This window comes from Podarcis tiliguerta (assembly GCF_965153285.1).
Source record: "Podarcis tiliguerta genome assembly, chromosome: Z".
NCBI lineage: Eukaryota > Metazoa > Chordata > Lepidosauria > Squamata > Lacertidae > Podarcis > Podarcis tiliguerta.
This window is the reverse complement of record NC_139553.1, coordinates 45,037,728-45,054,815: the sequence shown is the minus strand read 5'-3', so window position 1 is coordinate 45,054,815 and position 17,088 is coordinate 45,037,728. Positions and strand designations below refer to the sequence as shown.

At 43.6% G+C, this 17,088-nt stretch overlaps 1 protein-coding gene across 7 annotated transcripts in view; it reads right to left on the bottom strand.

Annotated features, from left to right (window-relative positions):
* Nucleotides 1-17,088, bottom strand: part of MCF2 (MCF.2 cell line derived transforming sequence) — a 71,733-nt gene that overhangs the window by 12,782 nt on the left and 41,863 nt on the right. For all 7 annotated transcript variants that reach the window (XR_014506966.1, XR_014506967.1, XM_083422424.1 and 4 more), the window contains 10 exons: nucleotides 14,488-14,576; nucleotides 12,793-12,881; nucleotides 12,349-12,415; nucleotides 11,052-11,167; nucleotides 10,840-10,909; nucleotides 9,561-9,653; nucleotides 6,688-6,780; nucleotides 5,558-5,683; nucleotides 3,556-3,777; nucleotides 483-575 (listed from right to left, as the gene is read on the bottom strand). Coding sequence is in view for 5 of the 7 variants with exons in the window: in XM_083422424.1 (XP_083278550.1) it covers nucleotides 483-575; nucleotides 3,556-3,777; nucleotides 5,558-5,683; nucleotides 6,688-6,780; nucleotides 9,561-9,653; nucleotides 10,840-10,909; nucleotides 11,052-11,167; nucleotides 12,349-12,415; nucleotides 12,793-12,881; nucleotides 14,488-14,576 (1,058 nt within the window). In the remaining 2 variants the exon portion in view is untranslated. The remainder of the gene's footprint in view (nucleotides 1-482; nucleotides 576-3,555; nucleotides 3,778-5,557; nucleotides 5,684-6,687; nucleotides 6,781-9,560; nucleotides 9,654-10,839; nucleotides 10,910-11,051; nucleotides 11,168-12,348; nucleotides 12,416-12,792; nucleotides 12,882-14,487; nucleotides 14,577-17,088) is intronic.

Sequence of the window (17,088 nt, the reverse complement as noted above, 5' to 3'; positions counted from 1 at the left end):
GGAGCTTAAGGCAGCATGCATAGTTTTCTCCTTCCCATTTCAGCCTCACAACAACCCTGTGAGGTAGGATAGGCTGAGAGATTGTGACTGGGCCAAGGTGAACCAATGAGCTTCATGCAAAAGATTGGAGGAAAACCAGTTAGATCAGATTCTTTTTTTAAAAAAGCTGAGATAAATTCACTAAATTGGCCAGTGGAGATTATGACAGTGCAAATGAAGCTGAGGGCAGTATATCATAAGAACATCAGAAGTATTTGGCTACGGGATCAGGCCAAAGAAAGGCCCTTCTAGTCCAGCGTCCTGTTCACACAGTTGCCAATAGGTTGGTCTGATCCTGCAGGGCACATATGGCTGCAAACAAGAGGCATGAATATGCTGCAGTAACTTACCTGGACATAATTTGAGGAGCAAATGCTTAACCTGGTGGAGCCAATGGTCTGGCTGGTGGAAAAAGGGAAAATCCTTACAAAAGCAAAACAAACCTGAACAACATAGACCTCTTCCCGACCGCTATACCAGATCTCAAACTTCCGATGGTCTCCTTTCACATTTTCAGTGATCCCAACAGCGCTCATCTAAAAATAAAAATAATAAAAAGCACTCTTAGTGATTCAGTGATGGACAGACAATCTAGGTGGGCTGCATTATATTTCTGCATGCTTTGACATGGGCCTCCATTGGATGGGAGAGAGCATCTCTTTTACAGAGAGTTAAAGAGTCAGACTAGGACCTGAGAGACCCATGTTCAAATGCCCCACACAGCCATGAACCTCACCGGGTGACCTTGGTGGGCCAGCCACCTTCTCCTAGCCTAACCCACCTCACAGGGTTGTTGTGAGAGGCTAAAATCAGGCAGAAGAGAGAGCCAAGCACACTGCCCTTGAGCTCCATGAAGGAAAGGTGGGAAATCAATCAATCAATCAATCAATAGTTTACATGCCTTGTCAGAAACAGAGCCCCTGCCATGGAGGAAGGAGCTCTCAAATATTCTGCACCCTCTTGTGGAGCTCCAACATTTCATGTAGACCCAAACTCAGGGCAGCAGTAATACCATCTTCTCTGACCCCTGAAGCTAAACAAGCTCCTCATCTGGTGCCCCTGAAGCCTCTGACTCCATGTCCAGATCACTGCTAGAATTAGGGGTAATGACATTATTTATTTTTATTTATTTGTTACATTATATGCCACCTTTATCTTCCAAGGATCTCAAGATGGTCTTCCCCATTTCATCCTCACAACAGTGAGGTAATTTAGGTTAGGAGGCTGTGACCGGCCGAAGGTCACCCAGTGAGCTCCACGGCTGAGTGGGGGTTCAAACCCTGCCCTCCCAAGTACTAGTCCAATACTCTAACCATTACGCCACACTGGGTCTCTCCATTCACCTTCTGGCCAGCATTATGAACTCCCTTTAAGCAGCTTACTAGATCTACATCCCCTTAGGGACCCAGGGGGAAGGGGGGTAAGAACCCAGGCAAACCAGTTGCTCCTTATAAATATGAATAAGCCGTTTATAAATAGATGTTCAGTTTACAGTTCCCATTGTTCACCCTTAATAAAACACTCTGTGTTCTCCATGCGCAAAGAACAATACTGTCAGGTGGCCTGAGACATTAAACCAATGAGGCCACCTGGCTAAACCTTCTGTTCCTTCCTCTCTGTTTTCTCTTCTTGGCACGGCTATCATCAGCTATGGAAGGCAGCCTCAGGAACACAAGAAGCCATTTGCCAATTAAGTTTTGTTTCTGCAAAATTGGTTTCCAGGCACTGCTGAGAAAACAAGCTGTACCACCAGTTTTGGGAGCTGGAGTGCCTTTTTCTCACAGCTGTGGCTACTATTGCACAGAAATGGACTCCATGCTCTGGTAACTTCCAGACTGGGCTGTTGCCATGTGCTCTACATGGGCCTGCCCCTTAATGGCAACATGGAATCTTGAATTGGTCCAGAATTCAGCAACCAGATTATCTCACATAAACACCTGCCATGTTGGCTAGTCCTAATTCAAGGTGCTTGCATTAGTGCAGGGGTCAGCAAACTTTTTCTGGAGGGGGCCAGTTCACCGTTCCCCAGACCTAGTGATGGGCTGGACTGCAGATGTTGGTTCTTTCATCTGCAGAGAACAGGGATCGATCAGGTATAGGAGGGGCAAAATGATCTTTCAGTTCAATTTGTGGCACGTACACAGCTTAAGTTATGGTCTTCCACCCTCTTTCTGAAAGCCAACATTTGTATTTTTGTTAACAGTTCGGCTGGAATAATCTTGGAAGATAGGAAGCCAGTGTGGTGTAGTGGTTGAGAGCGGTAGTCTCGTAATCTGGGGAACCGGGTTCACGTCTCCACTCCTCCACATGCAGCTGCTGGGTGACCTTGGGCCAGTCACACTTCTTTGAAGTCTCTCAGCCCCACTCACCTCACATAGTGTTTGTTGTGGGGGAGGAAGGGAAAGGAGAATGTTAGCTGCTTTGAGACTCCTTAAAGGGAGTGAAAGGCGGGATATCAAATCCAAACTCTTCTTCTTCTCTTCTTTTACAGAGTCAGACCATTGGTCCATCTATCTCAGTATATTGTCTACACAGGCTGGCAACAACTCTTCTGCATTTCAGGCAGGAGACTCTCCCAGCCCCACATGGAGATGCCAGTGAGTGGAGCTGGGACCTTATGCATGCAAAGCAGGTGCTCCAGCACTGTAATTAGCCTTCCCTTGCATGAAGCAGCTTTTACACTCAAAGGAAATGTAACACCAGGATTTTTTCCTGGAATTACAAATCCCTGAAATGTTCGACTTGTGAGAACAAAGGAAGGACTCGACACAAATGCACACATGCCTGGAGCACAACAAAAGGCAGTTCACCAGAAAAGTGCAAATCTGCAATCAGTGAGAAGAAAATCCATTGTCACAAATTCTGACAGAACTATCATAGGAGCGGACGGCTGGTTGGGAGAAGCTGATGAGTATCAAACCAGAATGAGGGTCTTTTAAAAAGAGGCTCAGAATCTGCTTTTATACTGTCGGTTAATGGAATGGAGCTTATTATTATTGATGCAAACTTTCATGCAAACTGCTCTGGGCACTGCCTGACATAAAGTGGTACAGAAGAATCTGAAATAAAGGTAGATAAATAAATAAAACCATTTTGGGGAGTGGGGCAATAAACCTAGACTTTATAAATTGTTGTCTGGTTGGGAAAATTTCCTAAATACGTTCCACTTCAGATCAGCAGTGTAGCGTCTGTTGGCACTTAAAAAATAATAATAATTATTGGAACAGGAAGATTAACAATAACATAACAACATATAATTCTTTCCAATTAATTTAATCCAATTTTGTTCCATGCTAGCCACTTATCCACTTTTTTGTTTTTTTGGATTTGAAAAGGGAAGAGAAAGGGAGGGGGGGAAGGGGGTGGATAATCTAAAAAACCCCCAGAGAAAACAATGTTGCGCTGTGTGTGTGTGTGTGTGTGTGTGTGATGCAGTGATGAAGCACTTTGCTAAAAACCGACAACAAATGAAATGCCAAACGTGGAATGCTGAAGCTCCTTGAGGCTCCCACTTACCTTCAGAAAGTGCTTAAAACTGTACGAGGAGCTTTTGTCGTGGCTGTCGCCGTGGTCCTCTCTCTTCTTGCAGAAGACCAGCGCTTTCTCATAGAGGAAGAGGTGCCTTTGCATCGGCTTGAATCTGGCCAGGTCCTTCATTTTCGTGGGACCTTTCCGGTGCCCCGTCCATACACTGAAAGATCCTTGCATCAGCACTTTGCCCAGCTCTCCGATGTCTCCCTGGTAAGAACAATTGTGTTTTGTTTGCTTGTTTTTAATGCACACAGGGGTTTCTTATCACAAAAGTGATTTACAAAATAAAACAAAGCCTTCCGAAGACCCTTTCAAAGAGCTGCCTTGCCCTATTCCTTTGAAAAGGGCTTTATCCTGGCACTGCCAATCAGCTGAACCATGGTGTTTTCCAACACCCTTTTGGCCAAGGCAAGTCCTCATCTGCCCTGTGCCTGACATCATATACCCCTTATGGTTGTGTTTTGGCCAAAATGGTCTCCTTGCCCATGAAGAGGGAGTTGCACCCCAGCATTGCAGCCAAAGGGTTCTTCCCCAGCCCAATGTGGAATTGCCAGGAAATACGCTCCATTTCCACGTGGGGAGGAGTTGTGGTAGACTGCGTGACCACCCATTCTTCTCTGGGGGCGGGGGATGTAGTCCCACATTGCCCAGGGGATCCTGGCCACATCAGCGACCGCCAAGCCAATCTGCTGGCTGCGGGTGTGTGGCCGGGACCATTTAAAACGGAGGCGCAAGCCAGAGGGCTTCCTCTTTGGCTCACTTCCTCAATCACCTGCCCTCCCTCCCTATTTTGCAGGTTTTCGTTCCTTGACCTTGCTATGGACCTTGATTGGTTGCCGTTGAGGGGCCTGGTAGGAATTTTTCCACTTGGCAAATTGGCACAGGACATTTGGTTTTTGCCTACCTCGTAGCAAGCGTCACAACTTTGTTAGGGTTGCGGTTAGGCATTGTTTGACCTTATGACGGGGGAGGGGGGGTGGCCATCACCTGCCCATCCAAGCTTAAGGGTATTCCGTTAAAGGAATCCGGGGGTGTCCAAAGCCCGGGGCGGTGCTTGGGGCCATGACACGACCCCGACGGGAACACCAGGGGGAACTTGAGTTGGTATGCATCGACAGGGCTCCCTCTACTGGTGGTTAACCCTTACTGGACTCCCTGTGTGATGGGCAGGAATCAGATATAGTCGGGTCCATTCAATGCCTAAGCCAATACTGCTCACATTCTGTAATCAATAAAGTTGTGGCCAAAATTTGCCCAATAACGTTAACTTAATATTTGTGTCCTTGTGAGTGTTATTTCTCAACAAGGGGGTGGCTTCAGGGTCTCGACACACAACTGAACCTGAGACCCTCCACATAAAAGCAAGGTCCTCCCCTCTGCTCCTAGATTCTAGACTCAGTGGCCTTAGTGGGGAGAGTGTGCTATTCAGATAGTATCACAGAGATGGCTGCTCCTCTATTATTATTATTATTATTATTATTATTATTATTATTATTACCCTGCCCATCTCATAGAATCATAGAATCATAGAGTTGGAAGAGACCACAAGGGCCATCCCCCTGCCAAGCAGGAAACACCATCAGAGCACTCCTGACATATGGTTGTCAAGCCTCTGCTTAAAGACCTCCAAAGAAGGAGACTCCACCACACTCCTTGGCAGCAAATTCCACTGTCGAACAGCTCTTACTGTCAGGAAGTTCTTCCTAATGTTTAGGTGGAATCTTCTTTCTTGTAGTTTAGATCCATTGCTCTGTGTCCGCTTCTCTGGAGCAGCAGAAAACAACTGGCTGTGTTTCCCCAGTCACTTTGGGCGACTTATAGCATATCTAGATGGAAGTGTACTAAGCCAGTCTTCCTGCATTCGGAGCCCCTTCTGCTCATTCTGCTGAGTGCGGCCTCAACATCTGCCCCCCGACAGCTCCACTGCATCCCATTCCCACTTAACAGCACAACGGATGCCTTCCCAACCAAAGAAAAGTCTACTTACATCGTAGCCAGTTATCGAAATCTGATGCATGGAGTCGTTGACTGACTTCAGCAAATCCAACATGGCGACCAGTGCCTCTTGGAGCTCCTGGACGCCTTCACAACTTGTGCTGTATTTCAGCAGCTCCTGAAAAAACATCAAAGTCAGGATTCTGAAAACATCCTGAAGTCAGGATTTTCTCTGCACTCCGGGCTGCTTCACATAAAAGTATGTCAAACATTGCACTGACTGCAATAAGAATGTCAGAAGAGGCTGCTTGCTGGATCAGAGCAGTGGCCCATCTAGTCTAGCATCCTGTTCTCATTGTGGCCAACCTGATGCCCTGAGAACAACAGTGCTCTCCTCACTTGTGATACTCAGCAACTGGTATTCAGAGCCACACACTTCTGACATCGGAGGGGTCACATGTTCACTGTGACTAGTAATCATCAATAGCTGTATCCTACATGCATCTGCCTAATTGCCGTATTTTTTGCTCCAAAAGACACACTTTTTTCCTCCTAAAAAGTAAGGGGAAATGTGTGTGCGTCTTATGGAGTGAATGCAGGCTGCACAGCTATTGCTGAAGCCAGCAGAGCGAGAGCTGCCCAGCGCCTCTTGTTCTGCTGGCTTCCCAGCGAAGCGGGAGGAGGAACGGAAGGGAGCCCTTACAGAGCCCCTTCCATCCCTCATCCTGCTTCGCTGGGAAGCCAGCAGAGCAAGAGCCGCTCTGCAGCTCTTGCTCTGCTGGCTTCAGCAATAGCTGTGCAGCTTGCTTTGACTTTTCAGGGAGGTGGGAGAAGGGACGGAGGGCAGCCCGCAAGAAAAGCCAGCAAGAGCCGCTCTATCTTTAAAGAGCCACGCCGAGCGTGCCTGCAGCTCTTGCTTTGGCTTTTCTTGTTTTCCTCCTCTAAAAACTAGGTGAATCTTATGGTTGGGTGCGTCTTATAGAGCGAAAAATACCGTTTATTTTAAAGCCATCTAATTTGTTGGCCTTTACTACCTCTTGTGGAAGTGGATCCCAGTGCTTGGGAGTTTAGGAGACTCCCCTCACAGAGCTACAGTTCCCAGAGCTACCATTCTGTGAGGGGGTGCATTCCTGAAAGATGGAAGTGGTGTAGATCCATTCTTAGGAACAATGGCATGAATACCTTCAGGAGCAGCTGGTATTTTGTTAACCGTTGCACAGGTTTGAGCAGATAGGAATCCAACGCAAGCTTATGCTCCAATTTCCTTTGGCATTCCTGCAACGAAACAGAAAGGCAAAATGTGGCACATTGTGTATGTCATCTTTTAAAATAAAAAATTATTAAATTCGGTACATGATTTTGGACTTGTGTAAAATTTTAACAAGAGGCGTTGAGGTTTATAAATTAAATGATTAGTAGCAATGTAATCTTAGCACCAAAATAAGCAGAGTAAATGATTAAGATTTGGAATTTGCAACAGCAATGATCATAGCAGCCAGGCTAGCCATTGGAAATCAGTTAAATCCATTGACATTTTGAGATGGTATAAAAACCTATGGTATGTAGCACTGTTGTTCATATTGTGAAAGAGAAATTAAAGGAAGGACACTAAAGTTATTGAGAACTGGAGTTTGTTAAGTATTGGAATGCAAAACTCAAAGACAATGTCAAGCCTTATATATTTTTGCATTCACGTGTATAATTTAACACCCAGTTTAAAATATAATAGTTACCAGGGATGCTCAAGAAGTGTATATAGCACTTTTTAATTGACTTTTGGTTTCAGAATACAGTGATATTACAAATATATATATATATATACACACACACACACACACACACACTCTTTTTGGCAATGATTTGATTACTTTTAAGATTTGCATTTTTTAATGTTTACAAAAGTTAACACTTTAAGTTTTTTTGCAGAAGCTAATCTGGATGACTGCTGAACATACAGGTCATTGGGAGGGGCCCAATGCTGCTTCCTCAGCCCCTGGAGAGCTATCACAAGGCCCAGTAGATGACAGTAGGCTAAAGAGGCAAAATCTGAAGCTTGTATAAAGCAGCTGATGAATAAATTTGTTCCTAGCTGTATTTTCAGATGATTTCTTAATCCATGTGTCACGATCTCATTAATAGGCTGCCTGCAATCTTCTATGTCCTCCAAATGCGCCTCACAATCAGCATTATGGAAATGATGCAAAACTAGAGCTATCAAAATGAATGAGCAAAAATTTTAGAAGTTGTTGCCCAGTTTGGGATACATATATATTTCCGGTTTGTCGAAGCAAGTCACCTCAATAGCGATGGGCTGAGATATTACAGCACCTGAGGTGGACCCCAAAATGCTGCCCCACTCCCTAGTGGCATAGCATGGGAGGGGGCCACAGGGAAGGTTGTCCCAGGTACAAAATTGTTAGGGGGCACAGAATTTCAACACGCGGTGCTGCCTCAGTACAGCTGTGCACTTCCATTGCTGGGCTCTGTTAAAAATGGCTTCTCTATGCGAACCAGAACAACTCTTGTTTTCTAACTTTTGCAGCTGCGATCCCCTGGGTGATGTGGATGGCATTAGGCAGTTGAATATCATGAATGAGCCAGCTTCCAGTGACGGTTTGCAACCAGCTGAAGAAAGCAGCCAGGAACAGAGAGGGTCAACTGCCAGGCAGGATGAGCATTGGCTAATGCCAACTCCCCCACCCCTTGGAATGCCGGTTGATAAGGGAATGGCTGAGAGTGAGCTGGAACCCAGCCAACGCTCTTGAGAAGTGCAAACTGGCGCGAACAGAGAAGGAAGCAGTTTGTCAGAATGGGAAGAGATTGGAGCTGAGCCAATCCCTCCTAAGAGTATGCTGTAGGTGGAAGTCACAAACTATACCCACAAAGGAGGAATGGGTTTGTAAACTAAACGAATATTTAATTTTGGCAAAATTAACCACTATAATAAGAAACCAGTCGAATCAAAAATTTAAAAAGGAGTGGAAATGTTTTGATGAATATATGGCAAAATATTGCTCAAAAAAAGATACGCTAATATGCCTAGATTAAAATGTGAAGTACTGGATGGAAGAAAAATTAGTAAGGAAAGATAATAAGAATACATAGATGATTTGAGAAGATTGTTGTAAATTGTATAATGTGGAGGAAATCGAGTGGGGGAGGAGGGAAGTGGGAGGAAGGAGAAAAGAATAATATGATGGATTGAGGAAATATAAATGTAAATATATGGGGAAGAAATGGTGTTGCCTTTGCTACATCTGTATTGTAATGTAATATGTGAAAACCAATTTTAAAAAAACATTGTAACAAACAAACAGAAGAGTACGCTGTCTCATGGGTGGGCTGGCCTTGGACCACACCATAAGACAAGCCTGAAAAAATCAGGTCAATGGCCCATCTAGCCAAGCATCCCATCCTTACCAGTGGCCAAGGAGGAGAAGCTGCAAGCAGGACCCGAGCACAGCAGCAGCACTCTCCCCTTGTGCAGTTTGCAGCAACGTGTTTCCAAAAGCATTGCTGCCTCTGATTGTGGAGGCGGAGAACAGCCATCGTGGTTAGTAGCCACAGATAGCCTTGTCCTCCACAAATTTGTCTAATACTCCTTTAAAGCCATCCAAGTTGGTGATCATCACTGCCCTCCTGTGGGAGTGAGTTCCGTAGTTCTTTGCTCCTCTTTCCAGGCGGATGGTGCAATAAAAATAAAATATATCTGCAAACGTATTTATTATTTCATTTCAGTGGCAAAGTTTTTATCGGTGGTTGCCAGAAGAAATGATCCCTATCTTTAAGTCTGAACAAAATGCTTGATTAACCTGGAGGTAGGCTGTCTGAATTGTGCATTGCTTTGTAACGATTTGCTGGGTCTCTGGACCATAATAAAGATTGATTATGATTACATTTCAATCCCAACCTTTCCTCTGAGAGCTCAGAGTGCCATACATGGTTCTCCTCTCCCCATTTTATCCTCACAGCCCCCCTGCAAGGTAGGTTATCTTGGCAGATAATGACTGGCCCAAGTGAGCTTTTCGCCTATCACCATAACAATGTGAAAATACCTGGAAGAAGAGGCTTTCTGCACACTGCCTCCACAGGTATTCAGATCGCGGCTTATTCTGACAGTATTTCTCGTACATCTGAAAATCTTCCCGCTGCAGGAGGAAGGAAAGAATGATAAATATGTAACACCCCCTTGATTCTAAGTACATCCATTGCAGGGAACTTGTATCAGACAGCCACAGAACCTGTAGCTGTCTAATTCAAGTGGAACAGCCATACACCTGACCACAGAATTGTAATAATAATAATAATAATAATAATAATAATTTTTTATTTATACCCCGCCCTCCCCAGCCAAGGCTGGGCTCAGAGCAGCTTACAAGCAATAATAAGAACAAGATGAATGATTACAACTTAAAAACAAAAATAAAATACAACATTAAAATATTGGAACATTAAAATATTAAAATGTAGCCTCATCGCAGGAGAAGGAAAAGAAAAAAGAGAGGGAGGGACCGAACGACGGGAGCTCACCCTGCCGCGGGGATTCAAACCACCGACCATGCGATCGGCAAGTCCTAGGCGCTAGTCTAAGTTGAACACATGCAACAGGCTTTCCTTAAATTTCATACTACAAGGCTGGGGAATGTTTTTCGACCATGGGCAGCCTTCTGAAGGCCACAGGCTGATGATGTTTGGGACCATAGGCGAAAGCAGGCAGAGCAGAGAATGTGGGTTTTACAGGGACACGGGTGGTGCTGTGGGTTAAACCACAGAGCCTAGGACTTGCCGATCAGAAGGTCAGTGGTTCGAATCCCCGCGACGGGGTGAGCTCCCGTTGCTTGGTCCCTGCTGCTGCCAACCTAGCAGTTCAAAAGCACATCAAAGTGCAAGTAGATAAATAGGTACTGCTCCAGCGGGAAGGTAAACGGCGTTTCGGTGCACTGCTCTGATTTGCCAGAAGCGGCTTAGTCATGCTGGCCACATGACCCGGAAGCTGTATGCTGGCTCCCTCGGCCAGTAAAGTGAGATGAGCGCCACAACCCCAGAGTCGGCCACGGCTGGACCTAATGGTCAGGGGTCCTGTTACCTTTACCTTACTTCTTAGACCAGACCATCCCTCTCCATCGTCCATTGAAACAGGTAAGAGGCATTACCCGGGTTTAAGGACACATTCAGGCCAGACAAAAACAATCAGGGTGTCTAACTAGGGACAGGAATCATGGCCTGGGGAGAGTTCTGAGGGCCAGACAGGGAGGCCCGGAGAACTAAGGTTCCCCACCCCTGATCTGGAGCAAGAAGGATCATGAGCACAGCTCCAACAACATGCCTACTGACCCTTTCCAAGAAGCAATAGCCAACTTTCTCTGGGGCTTCCACGCAGCTCTCCAGATGGTGGAGGAAAATCCTGCAAGAAAAAGAAAGAGGAAGAGGATGAAGAGGGTAGGAATGAAGAGTGGGTTACGTTTGCTTCCGGAACTCATTTTTAAAGGCATGGGGTGGTAGAGGTGGGGAGAGACTGACAATGCAAAGGTTTGGCGGTGTCTTACTTGTTGTGAAAGTCGTAAATCTCTGGCATGTTTCCAAACAGAACATCTTTGCGGTTTTGCAAGGGGGGTGGCAAGAGAAAGGCCATGGTGGGGTTGTCCATCTCAGCTCTGTAGCCCTGCCGACAGCACAACCCCAAATGCAGTATTAGGCACACATCCAGATTGTCCGACCCCAAAAGGCCACGTTTAGTAGCATCATCACCTCTTGGTCCTAATGCTAAAAATCTCTTTACAGTCGTGCACCAGCCCCAGAGGTGTGTTTGTTTGGCTTGTGTGTTTTCAGAGTATTATGACAGTAAAAATATGCCTCTGAGTGGCATGTTCAACAGGAGAATGTGAATAAGAATAGAGAGCAGGGATAGATCAATCTGTCAATTTTGGTTTTGCTCAGTTTCACATCTTTCCCATTATTAAGTTCAGTTCCCCAGATTTGCACATCAGTTTGCATTTATTTATTTTTTAAAGTAAAAAGTCCTCATGAAAATTTATCAGCATCTAGTGGGCATTTCTCCCATTATACAAATTTATTTCTGCATGTGATACTGTCTAATACAGTGGTACCTCGGGTTACATACGCTTCAGGTTACAGACTAACCCAGAAATAGTACCTCGGGTTAAGAACTTTGCTTCAGGATGAGAACAGAAATCATGCTCTGGCGGTGCAGCAGCAGCAGGAGGCCCCATTAGTGCTTCAGGGTAAGAACAGTTTCAGGTTAAGAATGGACCTCCGGAACGAATTAAGTACTTAACTCAAGGTACCACTGTATGCATATTTCAGTTTTCATCAATTTTGCATGCACAACTTTCTCCTAACACGTTTTTTGCATATTTAATCCTAATGTATATAATTATATTAATTGTTCGATGAATTTGTTTTTGCCTTATTTGTATGCTATTTTGTTTTTAATATGATTACCGCAATTGTAGCATTGCCTTGAAAATATTAATGCTATTGTTATTGTGAGCTGCATTGAGATCAGCATTGTTGCTGGAATACAAATATGAAATCATTTTTTTTTTTAAAAAATCATATATCAACATTTTTTGTACGCATTATTTGGTTGGAGAACAGTATTGCCAAATACAGAGAAGTTTGACTTTCTAAGGGCAGATGCATTTTGGTTTGTGTATTGCTTCAAGAAGTGTGAATTAGGCTAAAACGTGCACAAAACTGAATTCCTCCTCATCCTGCACATCTGTTAGCAGGATGCAAGCTTACTTGCAGTCAGATACAGAAGTAAAATAAGCATCCCAGATACTCTAAGGGTGAAGCAAGAATAAACAAAGGCACACTTACCATCAAAATGGTGAACAACTCCTCAACGTAAACCCGCTCAGTTTCTATAAGCTCGTTTATCACATAGCTAAAATGAAGAGGGGGGGGGGGGGAATCAAGGTTGGGTACATGTAGAAATTCCACAAAAAGCTGGGGAAAAACAGTAGCATGTGCTTTCTAAATGTGCAAGAATTTATTGGCGGAAGAAAAACATAAATATTCTAGTCCTCATGTTACAAAAATGTGCTTGAAAGGGTGAGAGTAAAGCCTGGTTATTCCTCACCCCCCACCCCACTGAAGGGGCATACATTTTGCTTTGGATGAGGCCTAATCATCACAGCAAGGCCAAGGTCGTTCTTTGAATGCTTTGAGTAAAAGGAACAGAGAACTTTCCCAAGCACAAATCAGGGTTTGTTTGCATGACTAGCCGAGAAGTTGGTGGATTAAAAAGGGGCTGAAGAATACCTTTTTAATATGTCTAAACTGTCTTCACTTTCTGATATGCAGAACTGCAGCGAATTCCTTTTCTCCTGATAATCGTGCATCACTTCAATCTGGAGGGAAACAACATGCTTTAGGAAGAGGAAAAATAATAATAATAAAAGCTTTGAAGTGACAACTTGAAGCCTGCTATTTTAAAATGATTCATGTGCTGCCCTAAACGTGAACTTGCATTTTGCAATGTACTAGTGGGGTACATCGCTGTTAGAGGAACCTTTTGCAGCATGGGGGCCTCATTCCCCAGAGGACAACTTTATGGTGGCCAGACAACTGCGGTTGGGGGCAAAAAGAAATAAAAGTGTAGCCAGAGGCAAAAAAAAAGGGGGGAGCAGAGCAACAGATGTGATTTTCACCTTTGTACATCATGCAACATTCCAGCAATGTAAAAAGCCAGAGGTTTCCAAGCACATAATAAGCATAATTACTGATCAAGGATTTATTGCACCTAGGCAAAAGTAGACAAGGAGGTCACAGAGCACGACCAACAAATAGGAGTCAAAGAGGGCTGGGTGGGAGGGGCTACATTTGGTCCCAGGTCTGGAGTTCCCCATCCCTTGCTTACTGTCTAGAATCTGACACAGGAGAGTCAACAGAAGAAGGGGAAGGAAATAGTAGCAGGATGGAAGAATATGGCCTGGTTTGTGCACCACTATTTCCTTCCCCTTCTTCTGTTGACTCTCCTGTGTCAGATTCTAGACAGTAAGCAAGGGATGGGGAACTCCAGCCCTGGGACAAATGTAGCCCCTACCCACCCAGCCCTCTTTGACTTCTATTTGTCGGTCATGTTCTGTGACCTAAACCAAAGTTTAGTGCTACATGAATGAGCTTGGCTAAGCTTGCTCATTCCCTTCCCCTCTCTTCCCCTAGCACAGACTCAAGGACTAGAAGTATCTGCTTCCTAATTTAAACAAACCACTGCCTAAAGCAGCCCACTCTAAGCTATTGTTAGCTTAAACTCCGGCTCTTTGAAACAAGAGAAGATCAAACCATGGTTTCTGAACCAAGATTGTTAAATAAACCATAGTTTAAAACAACTTCCACACCCCAGACTGGATTCAGCAACAAAATGTGATTAGTTTACACTCGGAGGAAAATGCTTCCGATCTCCAAGCCATACCAAAGGATCAATGAGCCATGATCCAACGGCTTATCCAGGTTAGTTTATGTAGCACTAATTTAAAGCTTGGTTTGGGCATTTCGTCTGAACCGGGCAAGTGAGTAGGCATAAGACTGCACTGATAAAACTTCTGTCCCATTTACACATTTTAGCTATGTGGTCTCCAGTCCATCTTGTTTTTTATGCTTGTTCTGGACAAGGAGTGTCAATGCTGCATGAAAAGATGTGGTTTGAGGAGCACTTTGTTAACAGTATGCAGGATTTCCCTCAAAGTCATTCCTTTGACTATGGTATGTAGCCAAAACAGCACCAACCATGCACAACAGAGAGGAATCAAGCACAACAAGGATAGATCATGTTCAGTGTCCTTAGAATGCTCAGCATCTATTGCAAGTAGGGAGACTGAAGTTGGTGAGGAATGGAATGGAGTCCCTTAGAAAAGGGCATGGCTGGTTGGATGGCAGGTAGGAACACGGAACAGGACCATTCCACATTGATTTTGTGGACGTCACACTTGTACTTAAACATTTTTAATCACCTACCTTGCGGGAACTTTGAGATTTCCTTGAAGTCTTCTTCCCAGGCAGTGAGATATCAAATGAGAATTTCAAACTGGAATTAAAATCTACACCTTGGACATAAGAAAAAGAAGAAAGGCAGATTATAGTCTACAAGTTACAGATTACTTTTGTGCAAAGGAATTACATTAAACTACATTACACCACCTGTTTAAAAGGTAGATATGTTCAGTTAGTTAATGCTGGAAACAAAATAGATGTGAGTGTGTTCCTGTGTGCACACATGTTTTAACAAACAGGATGAAACATTTTAAAAGAGAAAAAAAGTTATTGGGGGGAACTATTAATTATAACAAAAGATTTGAAAATAAATAAATGGCATTTAGGAAACAAAAGATTTTTTTTACTAAGTAATGACACAGAATTTGAAATGAACAAAATCTGAGATTAAAAGTTAAAAATTCATAATCTGACAAGGTACCAGGAAAAGGTCTGAAGCATCCTATTTTGCTTTACTGCCTCTTCAAGTTGCATTTTTATTTTTTATTAAATTTGTATACCACCATTCATCTGCAGATCACAGGGCACTGGGTTATATCCTACTCGGAGTAGACCCATTGAAGTGGCTACATTTGGACTATTTAAATGTCACTACTCTTGACTGTTGTTGAGCTGGCCACTATTTGACTATTTGTACATAACTCTGAGATCTAATATTATCATTATTCATTTATATACCTCTTTTCACTCCAAAAGCCCCCCCCCAAAAAAGAAGAGTGGCTAATAATATTTTAATAAACAACAGATAATGTGCTATATCCAGCTTTGATGGCATTTCTTGGGTAATTAAATTTCCCACGCAAACCTGCACCATCAAGCCACCATATTGTTGTGGAGCTAGCATTTATTCATGCAAAACTTTATTTATTTAAAGTACTTCTACACCAAACTTCAGCTTAAAAACACCCAGGACATCTATCTATCTATCTATCTATCAATCAATCAATCATTTAGAAACACTCCTAAAAAACTACAATTCCCAGGATTCTTTGAGGGTAGCCATGATGTCTGTTTAGAGTGGTATAAAACTGCTTTAAACTCATAATGCAGCTGGGCCACACTGAAAGGATTTCTGGATATAACGGAAGGGTGGAAATACTGATAAGGTTACACTTATCACTCTACCCAGCCCAAGTACTTTAATACACATATTTCCTATAAAATCTAACCAAATATATTTTCTATGTTAAAAAGAATCTAAAATAAGGCCCCTCAAAGGAAAGGCGATGGAGATCATTTCTAGGAGAAGATGCAACTGAGGAAGAAAAGGAACAGTATCTAATTTTATTGACATAGATAAGTGTTGAATATCCGTTAGATAGAAGAAGCACCTTTAATGAAGTAATGGGCAAAGGATGTTGGGAGAAAAACAGACGCAGAAGAATGCAAACAGATATGAAGAGAAGCTGCCCCATCTTCAAACTGTGCTGTTGCAAAAATAAAATGGTTACAACATTACTACTTCCACAAGGTCTCATTGATGTCGGACAGCATCATCAGAAAGAAAATCCCAAATAAGGTAGAGGGTTTTAACTGCATTTGCCCGGCTGCCTACAACCTCTTAAAACGACAGACAGCACTTCTGTGAGAGATCCCTAAGGATGTTAACTGGGAGAAACCCTAAATTAGCATATACCAAATACATAAATAGCACAATCCCAGTTTGGGCTGGACAACCAGTGGTTTGCTGAGCACAAATGACAGTTCCCAGGGGGTTCAATAAAATGATCATTTCTGCTGACAGTCTGAGATTACAGAAATCAAAACGTCTTGTTCACATGTTACACTGAACACAGGTAAAAGCTGTCTACGCATGTATAACTATTCATATGAAAGAGTGTTACATTTGCAGATTTGCACAGCTTAGCTGTATCAAAACACAGGTACACAGACTGTGGACTCATCTATACAGCTGCAAATATAATGTTTTAGGTGTGTTTTAAGTGCATTATACAAATGTGGCACTAGATGGCGAGTATGAGCTAAGGGCAAATTCAATATATTTTTCAAAACATTTTTTTTATTTAAAAAAAGCAATTCCGCAACGTTTTTTATATGTGTCTAGATTCTACCTGTGTTATCGTTGAATGTCACATGTGAATAAGTGCATAAATGTACAGCTCAACTATTTGTGTACATGGATTGTTTACTCGTTGAATGTAACATGTGAACAGCCTTGGAGGGCCACCTGCAAACCAAAACACTTTGCCTGAGAGCTGTCCTGTACTGTAGTTGGAGCACCCAGAGGAACGTAGTCCTCCTTTAAGGTAGAGGGACCCCTGACCATTAGGTCCAGTTGTGGCCGACTCTGGTGTTGCAGCGCTCATCTTGCTTTACTGGCCGAGGGAGCTTTCGAACTGCTTTCAGGCTGCTAGGTTGGCAGAAGCAGGGACCGAGCAATGGGAGCTCACCCTGTCGCGGGGATTCAAACCGCCAACCTTCTGATCGGCAAGCCCTAGGCTCTGTGGTTTAATCCACAGCACCACCAGCGGCCCAGTAGTCCTCCTTTAGAAGACATCTAAAATCTTCAAGCAGAAGTTCCTCTCCAGCAATCACACTGCACAC